Consider the following 21,535-nt stretch of genomic DNA (forward strand, 5'->3'; position numbering starts at 1 on the left):
TCTGGCAACACACTCTCAGCTTCCTGCCACTGGGTTTCTGGGTCCCTGGGACTTTAAACACCGCCAGATGCAGGGAGCATAGAGCTCCTCTAGGGTTGGCTAGGGCGTCTCCATGTTCTGGCAGCCTGACGCCATTGAGGACCCTCTCTTCTGAAAGAGGGCCGCCCAGAGCAGCTGCACGCATTCTCTTTCTAAATTATTTTCGAAGGAAGGCGTTCTGCCTAACATGGGAATGGAAGGGCGATTTCGAAAGTTGGGCCATGTTCTTTCAAAAGTAATTCTGAAGGAGCGCTGTTTGTGTGTAGCTGCTCCCCAGGATATTTCAATAGGCCCTCCTTTTGAAATTATTTCAAAGGAACTTCCTAGTGTACCCACGACCATTCAGTTTGGCTACTGCTGGAACCATGATGAACCAATACCATAACCAAGTGATTGGTCTTTCAAGTGCCATCTCAAGCCACTCAGAAAACTTATCAGACCTGGCCCACATTTCCACAAATAACCTACCTTAATGTGAGAGTGGGAGACAAAATCCTCCGGAGTCATTTTTCTATAGATTCAAAGGAAATTACTCCCTGATGTGGGAGGAAAGGGATAGATGGTACTGACCTGCCTAGAACAGGGAGAAAATACTTGTCTGTGTGGTGTGGCTGGCTCTGAGTCAAGATCCCAAAGCAACAGGTGAAGTTAAAAACAAAAGACTCATCCCCCACAATTTAAATAAAAACCCTTCTCCTTGGAAGAAAGAATCTAACCAAGGGAGTTTCTGCAGCATGGGCCCATTATATAATTCTGCTTTCCTCCCCATGCACCGAAAGAAACCAGAATGTTAACTATTCATGCATGAAAAAACAAAAATGCCATCAGGTAAAGAAATCTACATAAATTGAGATTTTTGAGTCAATGTTGAACCATGTAACATTTCATATAAAAGCCCTGTAAATTAACTACTACTCCAATAAAAATGTGTGTTACTGAACACTGAATTTTCCCAGTGTATCATATACAAAAATACCTACATAGAATTGTAGCGTTCTAGTGTAAAAATCTGTATAATATCTAATCTCTCGCTAGATCTAAGACAAGTTCTGAAGGTAGCTTTTCTCAAATCTTGCTTTGGTTCTTAATTGTTTCCCATTCCTGTTAGCTCTTGCAGAAATTGACTTCATATGAGTGGTTTCGTGTATCCTTATGTCTACTTTTATTTCTTAAAATTAAATTTCACATTCTAAAAACAGGATAGAACACTGTGGTAACACCTAATGACTAAATTCAAGCTTGTTGTAATTTGATTAACTTTGCAGAGTTATAGACATCAGGGATGAATTTGGACTAAAATTTTTAAAGCAGTTCACAGGAGTACTAACATTTACACTATTTTTTAAACCGTCGCCATCTTGTGGCCTGTGTTGAGAACTGTAAGATTATACTAAATATTAGAGGAATGCAATTTTAGAAATAAAATCTGTGCTAAGAATGAAATTAATTGCTTGTGCTATAAAATATTAGGAGTCCGTTACATTATAAAAATACTGCACCAGAATGTAATGGATTCATCTATTAAAGTTACAGGGTAAGTTTACAATGTATGTGAATTCAAATTATGGAATTCAAATACAGTCCTTGTTTTCCTTTGTCTAACAGTGTATTATGTTAAAAAATAAATATAAATGCAAACAGTAAGATTTTTTTACTTTTAGCACTTGTAACCACTGTAAGCAACAACTAGAGATCAATTATGGAAGACAGGAGAAATTATCACTAAGCCACCAGAGAAGCCAAATCTATTTATTTACCATTTACACTCATCCCTTGTTTAACGAGTACTTCACTTATGAGTACTTGTTCAAACGAGGGAGACATATACCTACCAATGTTCACTAGATGAGCAAACTTCCCCCACTAATAGAAGCCAGTGGCTATGTCTACACTAGCCCCAAACTTCGAAATGGCCATGTAAATGGCCATTTCGAAGTTTACTAATGAAGCGCTGAAATACATATTCAGCGCCTCATTAACATGCAGGCGGCCGCAGCACTTCGAAAGTGACACGGCTCGCTGCCGCGTGGCTCGTCCCAATGGGGCTCCTTTTTGAAAGGACCCCGCCTACTTCGAAGTCCCCTTATTCCTATGAGCAGATGGGAATAAGGGGACTTCGAAGTAGGCGGGGTCCTTTCGAACAGGAGCCCTGTCGGGACGAGCTGCGCGGAGGCAAGCCGCATCAATTTCAAAGTGCCGCAGCCGCCCGCATGTTAATGAGGCACTGAATATGTATTTCAGCGCTTCATTAGTAAACTTCGAAATGGCCATTTACATGGCCATTTCGAAGTTTGGGGCTAGTGTAGACACAGCCAGTCGCTGGCAGGGGCTGCAAGACCAGCAGCTGGCTCAGCTCCAGCTGCTGGGTCCCCAGCGGGGGGCGGAGAGACCGGCAGTCCCACAGCTGGCTCTGCTCCAGCTGTGAGGTCCCTGGTGGGGTGTGGGGGGGGTGAGTCTGGCAGCCCCGGGGGGGGGGCGGGCAGCAAGTCCGGCAGCCCTGCATCTGGCTCTGCTCTAGCCGCTGGGTCCCTGGCCAGGGGGCAGGAAGACCCGCAGCCACACAGGGCCTGCTCCCAACACTCCCCGTGGCAACTCCCCGTGCACCCCATCCCAACATCCCCCCAGCCCACAGCTCCCCACACAAGCCCCAAAGCCCACTCCCAACACCCACTCCATCCTGTTCCAAACTCCCCAGCCCCCTGGTACCCCCAGGTACCTCTGCTGCAGCCAGGAGGAACAAACCACCACTTCTTCCACCTCAGCTGCCTGCAGGTTTTAACTCTCCCTCCCGCTCATGGCCCCAAACTGCCCTCAACCTTTAACTCCCTCCCAACCCCAGGTTCACTTACCTTTCAAAAACAGCACCACCTCCTGCCACTCCAAGCACTTGGAACCAATCAGAGACTTTTACAAGTATTTTAATAGGAATTTAGTGTCCCTCTTATGAGTTTTCACCTACGAACAAAACGTTAGGAACCAATTGTGCTCGTACAGCGAGGGATGAGTGTAGTATTTGGTGTAGTCACGAGAAAGGGCAAAGATCAATTCTATCAATAACATAGTTGACTTATTGTGGCAACAAAAGAGCATCCAAAAAAATTACACAGAAGACAACCTATTCAGTCAACTGCAAACCAAGCACTTATTTTTGTTCACTTTTTCTTTTTTAAGATATCATTGCACTCGCAAGGACAGGAATTAACTACTATATATGACAGAGAAACTCAGTGGCTATGGCAACAGAGAGGGAGCTGTGCTAGTCTGTGTACTATCAAAACAAAAAAGCAGTCAAGTAGCACTTTAAAGACTAGCAAAATAATTTATTATGTGAGCTTTCATGGGACAGACCCACTTCTTCAGACCAGAACAGACTCAATATTTAAGGCACAGAGAACAAAAACAGTAACCAATGAGGACAAATCAGAAAAAAATTATCAAGGTGAGCAAATCAGACAGTAGAGGGGTAGAAGCGGGGAAGGTCAAGAATGGTTACACTGCAGCAATCTGTGTGGAAGAGATGTTCCAACAAAATTTCTGTCAACAGATCGTGTCTACACATAAAAGCGGATCAATCTTTTGATCCACTTTGTCGACAAAAGGACCCCCCAAGCACCTACATGATTTTTTTCTCGAGTTTCTGTTGACAAAATGCATTTTGTGTGTAAATGCTCCACGAGTTTTGTCAACAAAATCCCAGTTTTGTCTACAAAACGTGCTAGTATAATCGTAGCCAGTGGGTACAATGGACCAAAAAAGAAATGCATAGATTTATGCACAAACATCACTGACTATAGTTTTTCAGCTGCACAGAAGGAAAATAAATGACCACTTTTTCTTGGTTTTGTAATTTTTTATTTATTTCTTGTTCTCCATGAAGAAGAATTTGATAAACTATGTTGGACTGAGGCAGTGGTTCAAAAGTCCTAGACACTTGGTTTGAATCAGATTCTAGAAATACAACTTGGAGTCATGACAGGGACATATCAGTGCTTCCAGAGCTCCATGAAGCTTATTTTGGAAAAACTTTAAAAACAAAGTCTTGTCAGTACTGCACGGACATTGAAGATTCCTTAACAAATTTATAAGACTACAGATTTGACTTAAGACCAATAGCCTGGCTGAGTGCTGCTGCTCTTCCATCCCAGAGGCAGGGGCATGATTTCTCTGGGCCTTGCAGTTGGGAGGAAAGCTTGACTTGGTGATTCCTAAAGCTCTAAATCCAAAAGGCAAATGTAAAGAACACCCAAATTACTATTTTTAAACTATGATTTTTAAGCCAGTCTCATGATTTCTGAGAAATGCGTAATGATTTTGAACACTTGACTATGTCGTGCTAGTCAGAGGAAACAATGAATTCAATTAGGTTCTCTGAGTTGGTCTTTAATTGTCAAAGATTCCAGTGATAAGTTGGCATGCCTTTGTTTTTTGATGTTGTGGAAACTATCACATATCCATTATCCTTTAAAAGGAGACAGTGGATTATTTTGAGATAAGTGGTTAAATAAGTTCTTAGGGCTGTTATTACTTTCTGACATATCAGTTGCCATCAGTGCATGTCAAAATGGGAAAATCAAGCCTTACTTGATTAAAAAAACTCCTGGAGCTGGACTTGTACATGGATCAACAGATTTTATTTACCATATTCTGTCCTCAGTCACATTTAAGTGCAACCCCACTGACTTCACTGAGGTTACCCAGTGTAACTAATGACAGATTTTCATATCTACTTATAAAATAAATGCATCTAGGAATAAAAATAAAGTGTGAATAGAGAAAGTGTGACATGCATTCAAAGCTCTAGTTATAATTAACATTAGAATTTTCATTTTGTAAAAGCATAATGAAAATGAAAGTTTTTGACTTTGGACTACTACATTCTATGTTCCTGCATAGAGTTCATTCTTCTCTCTCTCTCTGGTCTCCTCTGACGGAGGCATAGGTCTGTCAAACATAGTATTTCCATCAGCACTGGGATTCGCGGTTACTATTATCCAGTAATTCTTATCTTCTTCAGCTTTATGGGAATCCAGATAGGTGTGACAGACGACTTCATATTCTTTTCCAAAGTATGACCTGTCAAGAGAAAATAGTAGCATGGTTAAGTATAATCACTATATACCAAGGTTCCCTCTAAATTTTTTCCATCCATGAGTAGAATAAATTTTATGTGCACCAAGGTATGGTGGATGTGCATACCAGTGGAATGTCACGTTGCCATCTCTGGGCACTCTGCTAGATGTGAACACGATGGGCACCAGCTAGACAACATTCAAATCACTCCAGAGTGATTGCCCAGGTGCACAGCTTGTGGGGAACACTACCATAAATTCCATGAGCTCAATCTCAGAAATTAACAGCAAGTCAATATAAATGGTAAATGTCTCCTCTAACCAAACTGTAAATAGTTGTTGATTTATTAAGCTATATTATTCATGCATTTTTAAAAACTTTATTAGAATTTTAGAAATCAAAAGCCAAGAAAAAAAGTTATCATTGGTCCAGATTTACCCAGCTCATCCCAAAGTGCTCCAGGGTATTCATTCATCCTGAAGACCAGGTGGTGTTGCTGCTGCCCACCTGCCTTCAGAACTTCCACTGGGGCATGATAGCTCTTTTTAGTTGGGGTACGATAGGTGTCTCATTGACATAGGCTTGCCCTGAAAACACCCACTTCCTCAGTCAACTCTATTACACACATCTCCTAGAACTGGAAGGGACCTTGGGAGGTCATCTAGTCCAGTCCCCTGCCCTCTTGGCAGGACCAAGCACTATCCCTAATATCTATTTGCCCCAATCCCTAAGTGGCCTCCTCAAAGGACTGAGCTGACAACCCTGGGTTTAGCAGGCCAATGCTCAAACCACTGAGCTATTGATGTTGGGCTGCTTTATTATAGGAGCCCTGGCTTTCATAACTTCAGTCTCACCCCAGCAGACTTTCTGCCTCAAAGTCCTCCATGAGGATCTGATATAGATCCTGCGTTGAATTTTGTTTGGCATTAAATAAGAAAGAATTATTATACTCATTACCAGTGTTGAGTCAAAACAGTAATTCAATGCAGAAGTTGCATTCACACAGTACTTGTATTTTGTGAGATACCTATGTATCCTGCATGCAGTTTCCTGCACTATATTAAAATATATTTTTCTGATCTATGACACTTCCACATACCTAACTCTCTCTACCAAGAAAGGACCGCTATTGGTCAGCATATCCAAAGGATGAACTGGACCATCCAAGAAACAGGGAAGTCTAGAAATCTGAGGGGAAAATGTGAAGAAGGCTGAACTAATTGCAGACTGATTGCACTACATTACAGCCTGACAATAAATTGAGACCGAGTCTGTGCTATACTTTCGTTATCTCATTACAGGTTGAACCTCTCTAATCTGGAACTCTCGTCTGGCAGCATCCGTAATCCAGCCTTATTTTAGTTAGCCAGGCTAGTGCTTACCATAGGTGTGGCCAAGTTTCCTATGGTCCCATAAAGTTTGTTAACAGTCACCAGTCCTGGTTCTCAGTGTTCTGTGTTGTAATATACCCCTAAATGTCTTTTAGGAGCCCAGTAAGCAGTGGAAGTGTTAGTACTGTGCTAGACAATAGTGACCTCCTGTGGCCAGGCAAATTTTCTTGTTTCTTCTCAAATTCTCTTCAATTTCTCCTGAGGGTGCTAGACTAGAGAGGTTCAACCTATAACTGTGTGATGAGAGTACTTGTCTTTTTGCTTATATTCTTGATATACTGAACTTGATTAATGAAAAATATCCCTGGTATGTACACTGTCATAAATTACACTTACCTTATCCAATAGTTCCTAGGAACTGCTAAACCCCGATTTGTATGGCAGTGTGTGATAAGGATTTTACTGTTTGCCTAGAGAAAGAATAAACAGGAGAATCTTCTTCACAAACACTCTAAGGACAGTTTTTAAATAGTCTTTTTGCTGTGAAAGTGAAATGTTTAGAGTTGGTGAATGTAACGTTAAAAACACAAGCTCTGATTGTGGGCTGCTCTGTACCTTGTAGATATTGGGCTTGTGATGGGCTGGTCCAGCTCTCAATGTAAATAAGCTGGTTTTGCAAATTAGGTGCAGCTGTCCCCTTGGGACAATCCAGCAGCCCAGAGCAGGTGAACGTATAGCATTCTGGCCACACACTCTTATCTCTGATATACTGCTTCTCTTCATGGGCATGCCCTAGTGCTGGGCACTGTAAGAAAGTGCAGTAAAGGCCAGGAGTGGTCCTATGCCACCAGAGGAATCACAGTTTCACTGTGTTTTTCCTGGTGGTGAGATCCTGCTGGTTTCCACAATAAAATGTGATGGAGCACAATCTAGAATTGGGGCCTTTGCATTTCTAAAAATAGATTTTTACTGTATTGTTACATTATTGCAAAGAGCACTTGTAGTTTATTTTAAAGTACAATAAACTCTGTCTTAACCCACATTCTGTCATCTGGAACTCTCAAATAACCAGCGTGTTAGCCATGAGTAAATTTTAGTTACCATTTCCATAAGTACAGTATACTGAAAGTAAACACAAACACATACAGCAAATATAGTATAAGTTTACCGCATACAATACTACTGTTGTTGGTGAATAAAGTACTCTGCATACATTTTTGTTTGTTGCTTAATAGCTAATCTTGTTTTTCTTTCAGGTTATGCATTGCTAGGTATACCTCTATTATCCAAAATATTTGACTATCTAGCAACCTCCCAGTCTGGGGCTGCTGGATATGAAAGAATTTACTGTACAACAGAACTGATCTTAAATTAACCTGTTTAAAATATTTTTAAAGCTGACATGAAAAGAGAATATAATTTTAACTACATATTTTAACTGGGTTTTGCGAATCAGAAGCTGCATGAAAATATATTAAAACAGAAATAGTGGCTAGCAGTGGAGGAACAGTTATATTTGTAATATAATATCATTACTTCACATTTACTTTGAATTACCACGGTCTTAGCTGAGGAATCTCCAAGCATTTTAAAAGTATTAATTAAGCTTCCAGCACCTCTATCGGGTATGTTAAATATTACATCCATTTTACATATACACATTGGCTATGTCTACATGGGCAGCCTCTGTCGACAGAGAAACCTCTGTCCACAGATCACATCTACACATAAAAGCAGCTTGAAAGAGCAGCCGGACTGCCCTGTCCTCTCTTGACAGACTGGCTGACTGGAAGCTCTGCAAACAGGGCTGCCCAGGGAACCTGAAGCCCTCTCTGTTGACAGAAGGTTCTACACAGGCAGTCTGTCGACAGTATACTTGATCCGGGAGAAGTATAACACTGCTGGCTGAGCAGATGAGTTTTGTCGACGAACTCTCCACAGGGCGCTTTAAACGTGTAGACACTCGGCGAGTTTTGTCAACAAAGGCTGTCTGTGTAGATGTAGCCATTGAAGGTTAGCAGACCCCTTTTCAAAACTGACCACTGATTTTGGATACCTCAGTTTTTGGGAGCTCTGTGGGCCTTACTGTCAGAAGTACAGAGAAGCCACTGCTCCTACTAATAGAAGTGAAAATGCAGATAGTCAGTGCTTCTGAAATTCAGACTTGGGGAGGAGGGTTGCACATTGAACTCCAAATATGAGGCTGCCAAAATCAATGGCCACTTCTTAAAATTTAGGCCAAAATGATTTATCATAATTGCACAGCTAGTCAACTCAAAAGTTAGCATTGGAACGCAAGAGTGCTGAGTGCCCATGCCCCCTGCTCAAACCATTAGCTATAACTTGCAAATTGCTTCCCTTCTCCCACTCCTATTAGAGTTCACAGTTTATGTATGGAAAAATTTGATTTTTACCACAACTTTCAGAATGCTGCAAAGAATAACACTTTATTTTAAATGGTTTATAGAGACCCTTAATTCAATACTCATGATATGTACTATTGTTTTACTTTCTGCCTTTTACTTAATTTCTTACAGGAACTGGAAATCCTTCATATTCAAGACGCAGCTGAGGATCCAAATAGGTAGCTTGCCAGCAAGTCAGATAGGAAAGCTCATCTGTCAAAAACACTTGTTGAAGGTGTGATTTTTTAGCAGATTTCATAAAAGATTTATGGTCACTTGCAAGATATAACTGTAAATGGAAACATACATGATTGACATATCAGTGTAAATGATTAAACTACTAAATTATTACAAATAAAATAATTGTGTTTAACAATGGCATACAAAATTATATAAAATCATATGAATACAATCAGTTTTTATAATTGCTTACAAAATTGTTTGAGCATGTCATCTCTTATTTCAGAATTAAAGAAAAAATTGGTGAAAAAGAATTTTATGTATGTGCAAGCAAAGAAGTATATGACCAACATGGGTGTATACAAAAAATACCTGTAAAAACATGGGGTTACCTTTGTACTTCAGAGGTAGTATATATTTCTGTGGTTAACATGTGTGCTTAGGACTGATCCAATGCTCACTGATTTAAATAGGTATTGGACTGGGTCCAAAACATATTGCAGTTATAAAAAAAGAAACTGCTCTTTCAACCCTAGTAACAGATTTGTTGTGAAAAGTCTGTCAGTCCACTTTCATGAATTACAAACTCTTAACTATAAGACACTAGATCTGTGATGTTCAATACTCTAGCTACTTGCCACATGTGTCTATTTGGCCAGTTGAACAATAAAAACTCAAAAAATGTTGCATGCAGTTCTTTTTTAAATCAAAAAAACAAAAATTTTCAGAGAATAAAAAAGTTCAGAAGATCTTTCTGAAGCCTAAAGTCACTCTCCAGTAATCTGACCTACCTATCGTATGGAGACCTCCGGCAGCTGGTGGAATAGCTTAAATACGCCACTTACGCCAGAAATCATCACGCATCATCGTAAGATGCAGCTTACAGCTGGAATTTTATTCCTGTTACATTTTCTTTTCTTATTCTTTTTCAGAATAACATGGCTAGTTTGCTATAGTGGCTACTGCTTCAGAACTGATTGGACACCACAGCGCTAGATGGCTGATGAACTTATGAATAGTGTGCTGCATTCAAATGGAACACATGACTTCGAAAAGAGAAAGATTATGGAAGTGTAAATACTGATATATAAATGAGATCTTCATTCCAGAAGGTCACTTTGAATACAAAGACACAGGCAAGATTGTTAGCCATCTATACATTGTATATTATTACATTGGAGCATTGAGTCTCTTGTTCTCAGTTCATTTAAAAGCGTAGTTTAAAACATCAGCCTTCCTGCAAAGATGAATTTTTGTAGTTTCATGAGATATTAAAAATGTCTCTCTCTCTCTATAAAATCTCCCTCACTCAAATAGCTTCAATCTGATAGCCCAGGACTGCATTCCTGGTCCCTAGAAATTTCCAAAAGGTCTCTGAATAGGTGTTGCATTTGTAACAACCCATGTTAAGGAAATTCAAGTAATATTTGTTGGGGGGATTTTTCTCTAAGAGCCCCAAATAGTTTATTCACAGAAGATAGTGATTGGGATATATGGTATCTTCTATGCAAATTTTATCTTTTAATATATTGACACCTAAACATGTATGCATGACCAAATGACAGTCACTAGCTGGGAACCAGAGTCTTCTCTCAATTAAACTGGTGCAAGTGCAGATTAATATAATTGGGCATTACTGCAGTTGCTCTGGATTTACTCTGTTTTAACCTAATTGAGAATCAGGCCGTATATCTGGCCATGTATAGTATGACACATTGGGTGCTCTAGTGCAAGTAGCTTTTGCTCTTTCCTCAGATGAAGTGCCCTGCGTTCAGTAAAATTCTTTGCTCAGTAATAACTATTGCGTATTTTATTGTGCAGCCAGACAGCTCTCCAACGCCTCTCCCTTCTGATCCCACTTTGGAATTCCTAAAGAAATTACAACTACTTAAGGAACTCCCTGCTGCTACTTGGGACCTTATTCACTCAGACACACCATCTGAGCCCCAACCTGGATTATTCTATTTACTTCCCAAAATCCACAAACCTGGGAACCCCGGACGCCCTATCATTTTGGGTATTGGCACCCTTACCACCGGACTATCCACTTACGTGGACTGCCTCCTCAAACCCTCTGCCACCAACACTCCCAGCTATCTCCGAGATACCACTGACTTCTTGAGGAAATTACAAAATATGGGAAAAGTTCCTGACAACACCATCCTTGCCACCATGGATGCAGAGGCTCTGTACACTCATATTCCACACAAAGATGGATTACAAGTGATCAGGAAAACGATCCCCAATGTCACCACAGCCAGTCTGGCGTCTGACCTCTGTAACTTTGTTCTCACCCACAATTATTTCCGATCTGGCGACAATTTATACCTCCAGATTAGTGGAACTGCTATGGGCACCTGCATGGCCCCACAATATGTTAATATATTTATGGGTGACCTGGAACGACGATTCCTCAGCTCTCATCCCCTAATACCCCTCCTCTACTTAAGATACATTGATGACATCTTTATGATTCGGACCCATGGTATAGAGACTCTAGAAGAATTCCACAGAGACTTTAACAACTGATCACTGTACTTACCTACACACTTCTCGCTTCCATCCTGCACACATAACTAGATCCATTGTTTACAGTCAAACCCTTAGGTACAATGGCATTTGCTCTGATCCTACTGACAGAGACCGAAAACTATAAGATCTTTATCAAATTTTCATAAACCTGAATTACCCAGCAGGAGAAATAAAAAAACAAATTGACAGGGCCAGACGACTACCCAGAGACCAGCTACTCCAAGATCGGCCCAAAAAAGCCAAGAACAGAACACCACTGGTCATTACGTACATCCTCCAACTCAAACCACTGCAACGAATTATTAAAGACTTACAACCTCTCCTTAATCAGGACGCCACACTCCAGAAGGCCCTAGGTGACACGCCTGTTCTCTCCTGCAGACAACCTCCTAACCTTATGAGGATTCTCACTCACAGCCACAGTCTATACTGCAGGAACACCAGTTCTGAAACTTTTCCTTGCAACAAAGCCCACTGCCAGCTTTGTCCACATATCTGTTCTGGAGATACCATCACTGGACCTAACCAGGTTATTCACAGAATCACAGGCACATTCTCATGTTCCTCAACTAACATCATATATGCCATCATGTGCCAACAATGCCCAGATGCTTTGTATATTGGACAGACTTCAAACTCTCTTAGACAAAGAGTTAATGGGCACAAAACAGACATAAAAACACTCCTGATCCACAAACCTGTCAGCCAGCATTTTAAGGGAATTGGCCATTCTGTTAATGACTTAAAAGTTTGCATCTTACTGAAGAGGAATTTTCACAACAGTCTGGAAAGAGAGGCTGCTGAACTCTCTTTTATATTCAAATTCAACACATTAACACGTGGTTTGAACCAGGATGAGAATTTTCTGGGTCATTATAGGGGCTCTTTTGCATACTTGGCTTAATCTAATCCTTGAATCCCCCTGTCCTTTCTGTCCCTCTACTCTCTGATTTGCTCACCTTGACAATTTTTTTCTGATTTGTCAATTTTGATTACTATTTTAGTTCTCTATGTCTTAAATATTGACTCTGTTCTGGTATGGCTACGGTCTGAAGAAGTGGGTCTGTCCCACGAAAGCTCACCTAATAAATTATTTTGTTAGTCTTTAAAGTGCTACTTGACTGCTTTTTTGTTTTGATAGTACATAGACTAGCACGGCTTTCTCTCTGTTACTAAATTTATAATATCAATCAGTATTACAGTTTTAGTATACACTGGTGTTGACTTACCATTTGATCGGAAAAACCGCCTGTTGTCCCAAGACCAAAATTCTGCCCAAATCTAATGGGTTCACCCATAGAATTTCCTTCAACACTGTTCACACAGGAAAAGAACCATATAAATTGAAACATGCCATATACGTTGATTTGTGAGTATGCAGGTCGTCAAAATTATTTGTCATAGAAGAGGCTGGTGTCACTGCTACTATAAAATACATTATAGAAACAGTTGGCATTTAAATAATTTACCACATCAATATTTAATACTCTGAGTGGAAAATTAGGCTCTCAATGCTTTTTTTCAGCTGCATACATTAAACATATAGGCTAGGATTTTCAAAAGCGTTTCAAGGAGATTGATCCCCAAATACTGAAATTCAGAAAGGAGTTCAGCACTTAATTCCCTTAGGCTCCACTGAAAATCCCAACCTGTATGTTTAATTCATGCATCTGAAAAATCCCTACCAAAAAAAGTTTCCTAGTAATTTATCATATGGATTAATTTTCATATCAATTTATCATCCATAGCAATACAAAAAGAAAAAAAATGTGCTAGTGAAATGTCAAAGCTAAGAATTTAAATTTAAAAGTTAAGTTGCCATAGTAATGTTAACTCATTTCCTTTGAGCATAAGTATTATTATGCAACACGAAATAACACATATTTTGTTAAAGGGGAAAGTGGGGCATACCTCATTAAAAGATGGGAAACTGATGGGAAACCATAGCTCCATTTATTGGGATAACAATATGTCAATCACCCTGACATCTGCTGGGAGAGCAATATAGCAGTGCACAGACAATCCAAGAAGTTTTTGGAAAGAGTTGGGGACAATTTCCTGGTGGAAATGTTAGAAAAACCAGCGGTCAGGTTGGCTTAATAGAATAATCTTCAGTGAGATTTTAAACACAAAAAAGCTTACAAGAAGTGGTAACTTAGACTGATGAGGAGTACAAAAGTATTGCCTGAGCATGTACAAGTGTAATCAGGAAAGCCACAGAACAATTAAGTTGCAGCTAGCAAGGGATGTGAAAAGTAACAAGAAAGGTTTCTGCGGGTATTTGAGCAACAAGAAGGTGGACAGAGAAAGTGTTGGACCCTTACTTAATGGGTGAAGCAACTTGGTGACAGACGATGTGAAAAAAAGTTGACTTACTCAATGCTTTTTTTGCCTCTGTCTTCACAGATGAGGTCAGCTCCCAGACTGCTGCACTGGTCAGCACAATATATGGAGGATGTGAGCAGCCCTTAGTGGTGAAAGAATGGGTTAGGAACTATTTAGAAAAGCTGGACATGCACAGCTCCATGGGGCTGGATGTAATGAATCTGAGCATGCTGAGGGAGTTGGCTGACATGATTGCAGAGCCACTGGCCATTATCTTTCAAAATTAGAGGTGTTTGAGGGTGGTCCCAGATGACTGGGAAAAGGCAAATACAGTGCCCATCTTTTAAAAAGGGAAGAAGGAGAATTTGAGAAATTACAGATGGGCCAGCCTCACCTTAGTCTCTGGAAAAATGATGGAGCATATCCTGAAAGAATCCATTTTGAAGCAGTTGAAGAAAGAGGAAGGTAATCAGGAAGGGTCAGCATGGATTCACCAAGTGCAAGTCATGCATGACCAAACTGATTGCCTTCTCTGATGAAGTAACAGGCTGTGTTGATTTGGAACTGTGACATACCTTAACTTTACCAACATTTCTGATAACAGTCTTCTAAAATATTCTTGCCAGCAAGTTAAAGAAATATGAACTGGATGAATGGATTGTAAGGTAGACAGAAAGATGGCTACATTGTCAGGCTCAATGGCTAGTGATCAATGGCTTGATGTCTACTTCTCAGCCGGTATCAAGCAAACAGCTGTAAGTGTCAGTGCTGGGGCTGGTTTTGTTCAATATCTTCATTAATGATTTGGATGATGGGATGGATTGAACCCTCAGTAAGTTCATGTATGACTCCAAACTGTGGGAAAAAATAGATATGTCAGAGAGTAGAAATAGGGTCCAGAGTGCCCTTCACAAATTGAAGGTGTAGGCCAAAAGGAGGACATGTACAGAGTCCTGCACTCAGGATGGAAGAGTCCCACACACTGCTGCAATCTGGAGACTGACTGACTAAGCAACAGTTCTGCAGAAAAGGACCTGAGGATTCCAGTGGACGTGAAGCTGAATATGAGCCAACAATGTGCCCGTTGCCAAGAATGCCAATGACAAATTGGGCTGCATTAGTAGGAGAACTGTCAGAAAATTGAGGGAAATTATTATTACGATCTATTCAGCACTGGTGAAGCCACATCTAGAGTAGTGCGTCCAGTTTTGGGACACCCACTACAGAAAGTATGTGGCCAATTTGGAGACAGTACAACAGAGGGCAATAGAAATGATTGGGAGCACGAGTCATAAAGACAGGCTGAGGGAACTGGGCTAATTTAATCTTTAGAAGAGAAGAAAGATGGGAGATTTGAAGCAGCCTTTAACTTCCTGAAGCAAGGGTTCCAAAGAGGATAGAGTTGGGCTGTACTCTATGGTGACCAAGGACACAATGAGAAGCAATGGTCTCAAGTTGCTGAGAGGGAGGTCTAGGATGGATACTGTGAAACAGTTTTTCCTTAGGTGAAGCACTGGAATGGGTTTCTTAGGAAGGTGATGGAATCTCCATCCTTAGAGTTTTCTAAGGCCTGCTTGACAAAGCCCTGGCTGGGATGATTTAGTTTGGGGTTGGACCTCATGATGGGGTGTGCATACCTTGCAATGGGACAGAAGGAGTTAAAACACTGTACACCAAGGAAGTCCCACTTCTCCAGCCAGACTAGACATGCTCCAAATGCTGGGGCAATATAAAAGGGAGCAGCTCAGTTCTGTCTGTGCTGGATAGGAATGACTTACTACTAGAGTTCCAGAGGGGACCCAGACAGCGGGACCTGGAGACATGGGAGACTGCAGTGAGCCTCCAAGGAGCCTGGTGCTTCCCAAGGACCCTAAAGATCCTGCAGCTAAAGGGTCACTGCAAGTCCAGAATTCGTAGGAAGTGACCCAGGGAGGTGAGTAGTTTCTCCCACCTGGGTAATGTCAGCATGTTGTGGTGGGATTCCCTGCTGTGTCAGTGGCAAGTTTTGTGTGCTGCGATAGGATTTCCTGCCAAGTGAATGGCAAATCATTTCCCCACTCCCAAGGTCCTGGGTCAGAAAATGGAATAGACTGGGCCCAGGCTTCCCTAATGGGCCGATGGTCCCAACCCCTTGAACTCTGGCCATTGGGCAGTGCTGCCGTGAATCTTAGGGCTAGGCTACTGACTCCAGCTGTTGAGCCATGCTGCCATGCACCCTTGGGCCACACTACTCACTCTGGCCATTAGACCACACTGTCACAGAGTGATTGACTGATTCAAGCCACTTACAGAATAGCAGCAACGCAAGCAGCATCCACACACACCCCTGTGCCCTTGCTGTCAGGGGATGCGGTCTGCAGACACTGCAACAGCCCTGCTTTGAGCAGAGGGTTGGACTAGGTAACCCCTTGAGGTCTGTTCCTACATAATCTTCTATGATTCTATATCCCCATCATCCACTTCAGCTGTTATGACTAAATTATTGGATTAAAGTACATCAACTTTTCCCTTATCTGTATTCCCAAATATAATTTTTTTTTTTAAATTTATGTAATTTTACATTCTTTATACTACTTACTTACTTTTACCCTTTTAGATTTTTGGTGAATTTACATATCCAAGTTTTTTGCCTTTACTCAATATCATCATCTAGTTCCTTTCCATTAAGACAATGATACAGCATTTGGCTTTTAAATACAATTGGGGATGTATAAATAAACAAAAAAGAGTTTATTGTAAGCTAATATAAATATTTCTATCCACATAAAAGTGGCAGGTTCTCTCTACACATAAAACAAAAAGATAACCTCTAGCCAAAGCAGTTTACGATTTAATATGCAATCTCTTCTAACTTTCTCAAGAACTATCCAGAGATATTGGTCAGCCTGTAGCATGTCAGGACAAAGAGGCACCCTTTGTTCTTTATGTCCTTGCACAGAAGGAAGAATGTAAGATTTAACTAAGACTTATAAAATCTATGTGAGATAACTAGTTATGTTTATAAAAGCTTTATTAAAAATATTATTCTATGTCAATAGTAAGATGTAGAATTCATTTAACTTTAAAATATTTGGTTATTTATTAAAAATAAATACAGAGAGCCCGATTCTGCTTTTGCACCAGTTTTATATTGATGCAATCTCATTGATTTCATTGGAACTCTTACTGGCATGAGAGCAGAATTGGGCTTAATGTGTAATAAAAATTAAGACATTAGTCTAAAATCAATCAAATGTTGCACTACACACTGATTTTCTTTTCTAAGAAAGTTCATTTCACAAAATAAGATTAAACCTGAACCCAAAGGTGTAACTACTACTGAATCTACTGAACGTTAAGACACCAAACCTTAGGATATGAAATGCATTTCGACCAACAGGCTTCACACTTTTCACTGCGCTCACTTCACAGGGGGCTTGTAATAAATCAGACATATGTACTGTTATATCATCTGGATTAACAGCCAATGTTAGATTGCCATATACTTCCAGGTAATTCTCCATAGGTGATTTGTTGTTTTCAGGGCTCAAAAGCATCACAGTGTCTCCAAAGTGAACAAATCCATCTTTCGAAACTGACAGTTGCATCTATGTTAAAATATACATAGATTGGTAAAGACTGTTTCAATTTATTTAAAAATTATTGAAATTATTGTAATGTGTCACACAGATTGTCAAAACATAGTATTCTCACTACACAGATGCCAACAATTCACTGCAATTTTTATAAGCAGTAAAGTGGAATTGTTAAAAGGGCTGGTGAGAATGGATTACCTGCTTTAAAAGATTATTTTTAAGTCTCTTTGATTTCTGTATTAGTAGTTCTCCTTTTTCTCTTTTATACAAAAAATCTTTTAAGAGGTCCTGTTTAAAAACAAAAGTGAGAAACTAAACATAGTATCAAGCATTTTTACAATCATCTTGGCTTTAAATGCAATTTAAAACTTTTTGAAAAGGGCTCCAGCTAGGCAGGCATAAATAGGTACCTCTGGGGCATGTCATTCACAAATATTCCAGAAACCTGAATGTGCTCTCATGTTATTTTTACACTGAGGATAAATCCATTAACTTTAATGGAGTTACTTCCCATTTACACCAAGGCATGGTCTACTTTGTAATGTAATGTTAGACTCAGGTTGATGTAAGTTGCCTTATCTATGTACGTGTATATGCAAAAATTTTACTTCCACTGCTGTAACTGCCTGGCTGTGCAGACTTAATAGAAGCATAGAGTCAACACTGATGTATTAAGCTCCATGCAATATGAGTATACACCAGTGGTTCTCAACCTGCACCCTGCTTGTAGCCCATATGACATCCTCAGGGCCATATAGGTAGTGTATATATTGCATAGATGCAGCCCACATAACCCTTAGAGAACTGTATCAGCCCATAATGGTAAATAGGTTGAGAACCACTGGTGTAGACACTACACATATATACATAGCTTACCTCAACTCTTACTGGCTTTCAAAAGCTGGCCTACAGTACAATACTCAACACTGACAGTGCAAGCAATATAAGAGCTCCTGGTAAGGATGTGCACTGCCAAAACAAGGAGCCAAGAGCAGACGTGCACCAGTGCTGTAATTACTGCAGTGGCTATAAGGGGATGTCAGTTGGGTCCATGTCCCATTGCAGTGTCACCTTGTCCCAAAGAGATAGCAGTCAGTCTGCTGCACAGGTGGCTTTTCATTCAGAGGAGAAGGTGCCAGTGCATATGGGGGGTGGGGAAAGGAGATACTGTAGGGGTGCGTGGAGGCCCCAGCTGTGGGTGGCTGGGTGGGTTGGTTGGCTGGAGGTGGCCCGGGTTACAAGGTTATACTGGCCCTGAAAAGAGGAAGCTTAGGCCCCCAGCGCTGGCAGCTGCTTGCCCCCCACCCCGAGACAGTCGCTGACCCCGCAGGCCCCGGGCTCCAGGGGCAGCCAGCGCCCTGCCTTGGGCGCGAGTTACCCAGTCTGCTTCCCACCACTACGACTAACAGCCAGGCTGCCCCTCCCCCGGCGTGTCACCCTGCCTTAGACCTGCCGCCCAACCGCAGTGGCCGGAGCCGGGGGGGTGCTGCTGCTTATGGCACAGGGCGTTGGGGGGTATAAGGGGAGCGGGGAAGGGTACTGCCCAAAATGGGGGCTGAGAAGGGAGGCAGAGCCGTCCCCTTAGGCCGCCCGAGGGAGTCCCAGGGAACGGCAGCGGCTCCGGTACCTCCTCTAAGTACGTGTCCTCGTTCCAGTTGGCGATGCGCACCCCCGCGCTGTAGGGCTTGCCGCTCAGGCTAGCCCGGCCGTTCATGCTGGGGGCGGGGGGAGGGGGGTCAAAAGCGGGGTGGGCTCCAGGCAGGCTTCCCTCCGCACGCGCGCCCGCAAGGCCGCGGAGAGTTTACTGGTTGCCAAGGGAACGCTTCGAGCTGGGGATTGGATGTAGTGGAGGAAACAGGCCGCCAATGAGGGACCAGGGGCGGGGTTTTTGTGTTTCTGCCGGTCCCAGCCCGGTTCCGGGTTGGAGGTGTTTGAGGTCAGGCGGGCCTCGCTGTAGCCACAGTTCCAGACCAGGGGTGGCGGGGGGCTCACTGCAGCGCTAGAACTCCTGCTCGCCCTGTACCTGGCTGGAGGCTGCGCCCAGGCAGGCTCGTTTCGCTCATGTGGCCACAAGACAGTTAGTTGCCACCACAAGGTGCAGGGCACAGAGCTACCCCGGCCTGCACCTGTCCGCAGTGCCTGCAAAGCAACCCCACGCTGGAGCCAGAGCAGCTCCTCGGTGCACTGCCCCAAGGCGCTGGCTTGCAAGCCTTCTCTCCCCACCCTGCTGCACTGCCCCAAGGCACTAGTCTGGGAATACCATAACCAAACCCTCCCCTCCACCCAACCTACTGCATTGCACTAAAGCCCTGGTCTGGAAACCACCATCCTTGCGCCCAACCCATGTAGCACTGCACAAGGTTTTGACCTGACACCTTCCCAGCCCCCTCCCGCTCTCCACTGGCTTGCAAACTCTCCCCATCTTTGAAGGTTTTGGAGCAGCCCCCTGCAGCGAATCAAGGTACTGTTGAGATGTGCTCACCTTGTATTTTCACTCATTTCTGAAGGCCATTATAGGAGTTGGAGCATTTTCGGTGAAGATAGTTTTACAATATTTCAGCTTGTGGTGGTCAGGTTCTCCTGACTACTGAAGAGATTACAGCCACGGTAGTAACTTACCCATTAGATACAGCTTAGCTAGCTTACTCTGTGCATCCTTCCACTGATCTCATAGACTTTCCATCTCTAACCTCACTGTTCTTTAAAGTATTTCTTCTTCATCTCTCTCTGTGTTGCTCTGGAATGTGTGGGTTTCAGAATCCAGTATAAGCCTAAATATAAAAGTTCAAATTAGGGCTGTCTTCCTCTTTTACTGATTTGTGTCCAGGAATTGCTGCACATTTTAGAGAGCATAGATTGATCTGTGGAGAACTTTGGGTGTCCAGTTTTGCTGATTGCACAGCTTTGTATTTGACATTTTTCTGTATTATTCTTACACCCATTACAATGCCCCTTAGCAAATCAGTTTTAAATTGAAGTTTTCCAGTAAATTCTACATGATGTACTCTATTTGTATTATGGGAAAGCGTTAATATGTCAACTAATTATATAACACTAAGGACATCTGAGTGTTCGGAACTACAGTATTAGGTGACTAGTCTCATAATGGTAGCCAGCTAAGTCTGCAGCTTCACAAATAACAAGCAGTCTTGTGGCACCTGAGGTTATGTGTGTGCTAGAGGCTTTTGTCAACACAATCTGCAGTGTCCACATTCTCAAGGTGTTCTGACGACAATAAACCAATACAATGCAGCACTTCCATTGGCAGCGTTCTGCTGCTCCTCCATGAGGCAGCATGCCTCTCAACAGAGATCAGTTGACAGAAAGCTAGTCTGGGTGTTCTGAGTGGGCTGTCTGTCAACAGGCAGAGCTTCTGAGACACCGGAATGCCCTGTCTGCTGTGCTTCCAATTGGCTGTTTTGTCAAGAGAGCTGCTGGGCAGGCCAGCAACACTCTGTCGACAGAGCAGATTGCTCTTTCAATCTACTTTGCAATTTGGCTGCAATCTGTTGACAGAAGTTTTCAGAAGGTATCTTCTGACAGTAATTTCTGTAGACAGATCACTCTAGTGTAGACATAGCCTAAGAGATGAACAAATTTATTAGAACATGAGCTTTTGTGGATAAGAAAAAATGAAAAAATTGTCATCTGACAAAGTGGCTCTCACCCACAGAAGCTCATGTCCTAATAAATTTGTTCGTCTTTAAAGTTTTACAGGTCTGCTTATTAGGTAACTGACTTTCTTCTAAAAATGTTTGGGTTTGTGAGGACTTGAGGTTTGAGACAAAATGGTGGAAGAAAGAATAAGAAAAATTATATACATCTGTTTATTTTGTAGTCTTCTAAACTATTACAACAGCTGAGAAATTGATGTTATAGTGAATGAATGTCAGCAGATTTTAAACAGATTTCATTCAATATTACTGTCAATGTTTTAATGTTAAGTTACTAGAGCACCTGGAGACAAATTATGTACATATTTTTTGCTTTTTTTGAATGCTGATTTATACTTTGCTTATGCTATTGTATATGAAACTGCAGCATTTACCATTATGGATATTAGGTTATTCACATAAGA

At 41.7% G+C, this 21,535-nt stretch overlaps 1 protein-coding gene and 1 long non-coding RNA gene across 2 annotated transcripts; one reads left to right on the forward strand and one right to left on the reverse strand.

Annotated features, from left to right (window-relative positions):
• Positions 1-2,763: 2,763 nt before the first annotated feature.
• On the reverse strand, positions 2,764-19,209 carry CFAP161 (cilia and flagella associated protein 161). Its single transcript, XM_075007161.1, has 7 exons — positions 19,085-19,209; positions 17,656-17,745; positions 17,231-17,469; positions 12,787-12,871; positions 8,976-9,134; positions 6,837-6,910; positions 2,764-5,112 (listed from the first exon to the last, which is right to left on the reverse strand). Exons 1-7 carry the CDS (start codon positions 19,169-19,171, stop codon positions 4,917-4,919), a joined length of 930 nt encoding a protein of 309 aa, XP_074863262.1. The 5' UTR covers positions 19,172-19,209; the 3' UTR covers positions 2,764-4,916.
• Positions 6,939-12,613, forward strand: LOC142019838 (uncharacterized). Its single transcript, XR_012647205.1, has 3 exons — positions 6,939-9,080; positions 9,958-10,161; positions 10,847-12,613. It is a non-coding gene; the product is annotated as an uncharacterized LOC142019838 (long non-coding RNA).
• Positions 19,210-21,535: the final 2,326 nt, after the last annotated feature.

This window comes from Carettochelys insculpta, chromosome 12, assembly GCF_033958435.1.
Source record: "Carettochelys insculpta isolate YL-2023 chromosome 12, ASM3395843v1, whole genome shotgun sequence".
Lineage (NCBI taxonomy): Eukaryota > Metazoa > Chordata > Testudines > Carettochelyidae > Carettochelys > Carettochelys insculpta.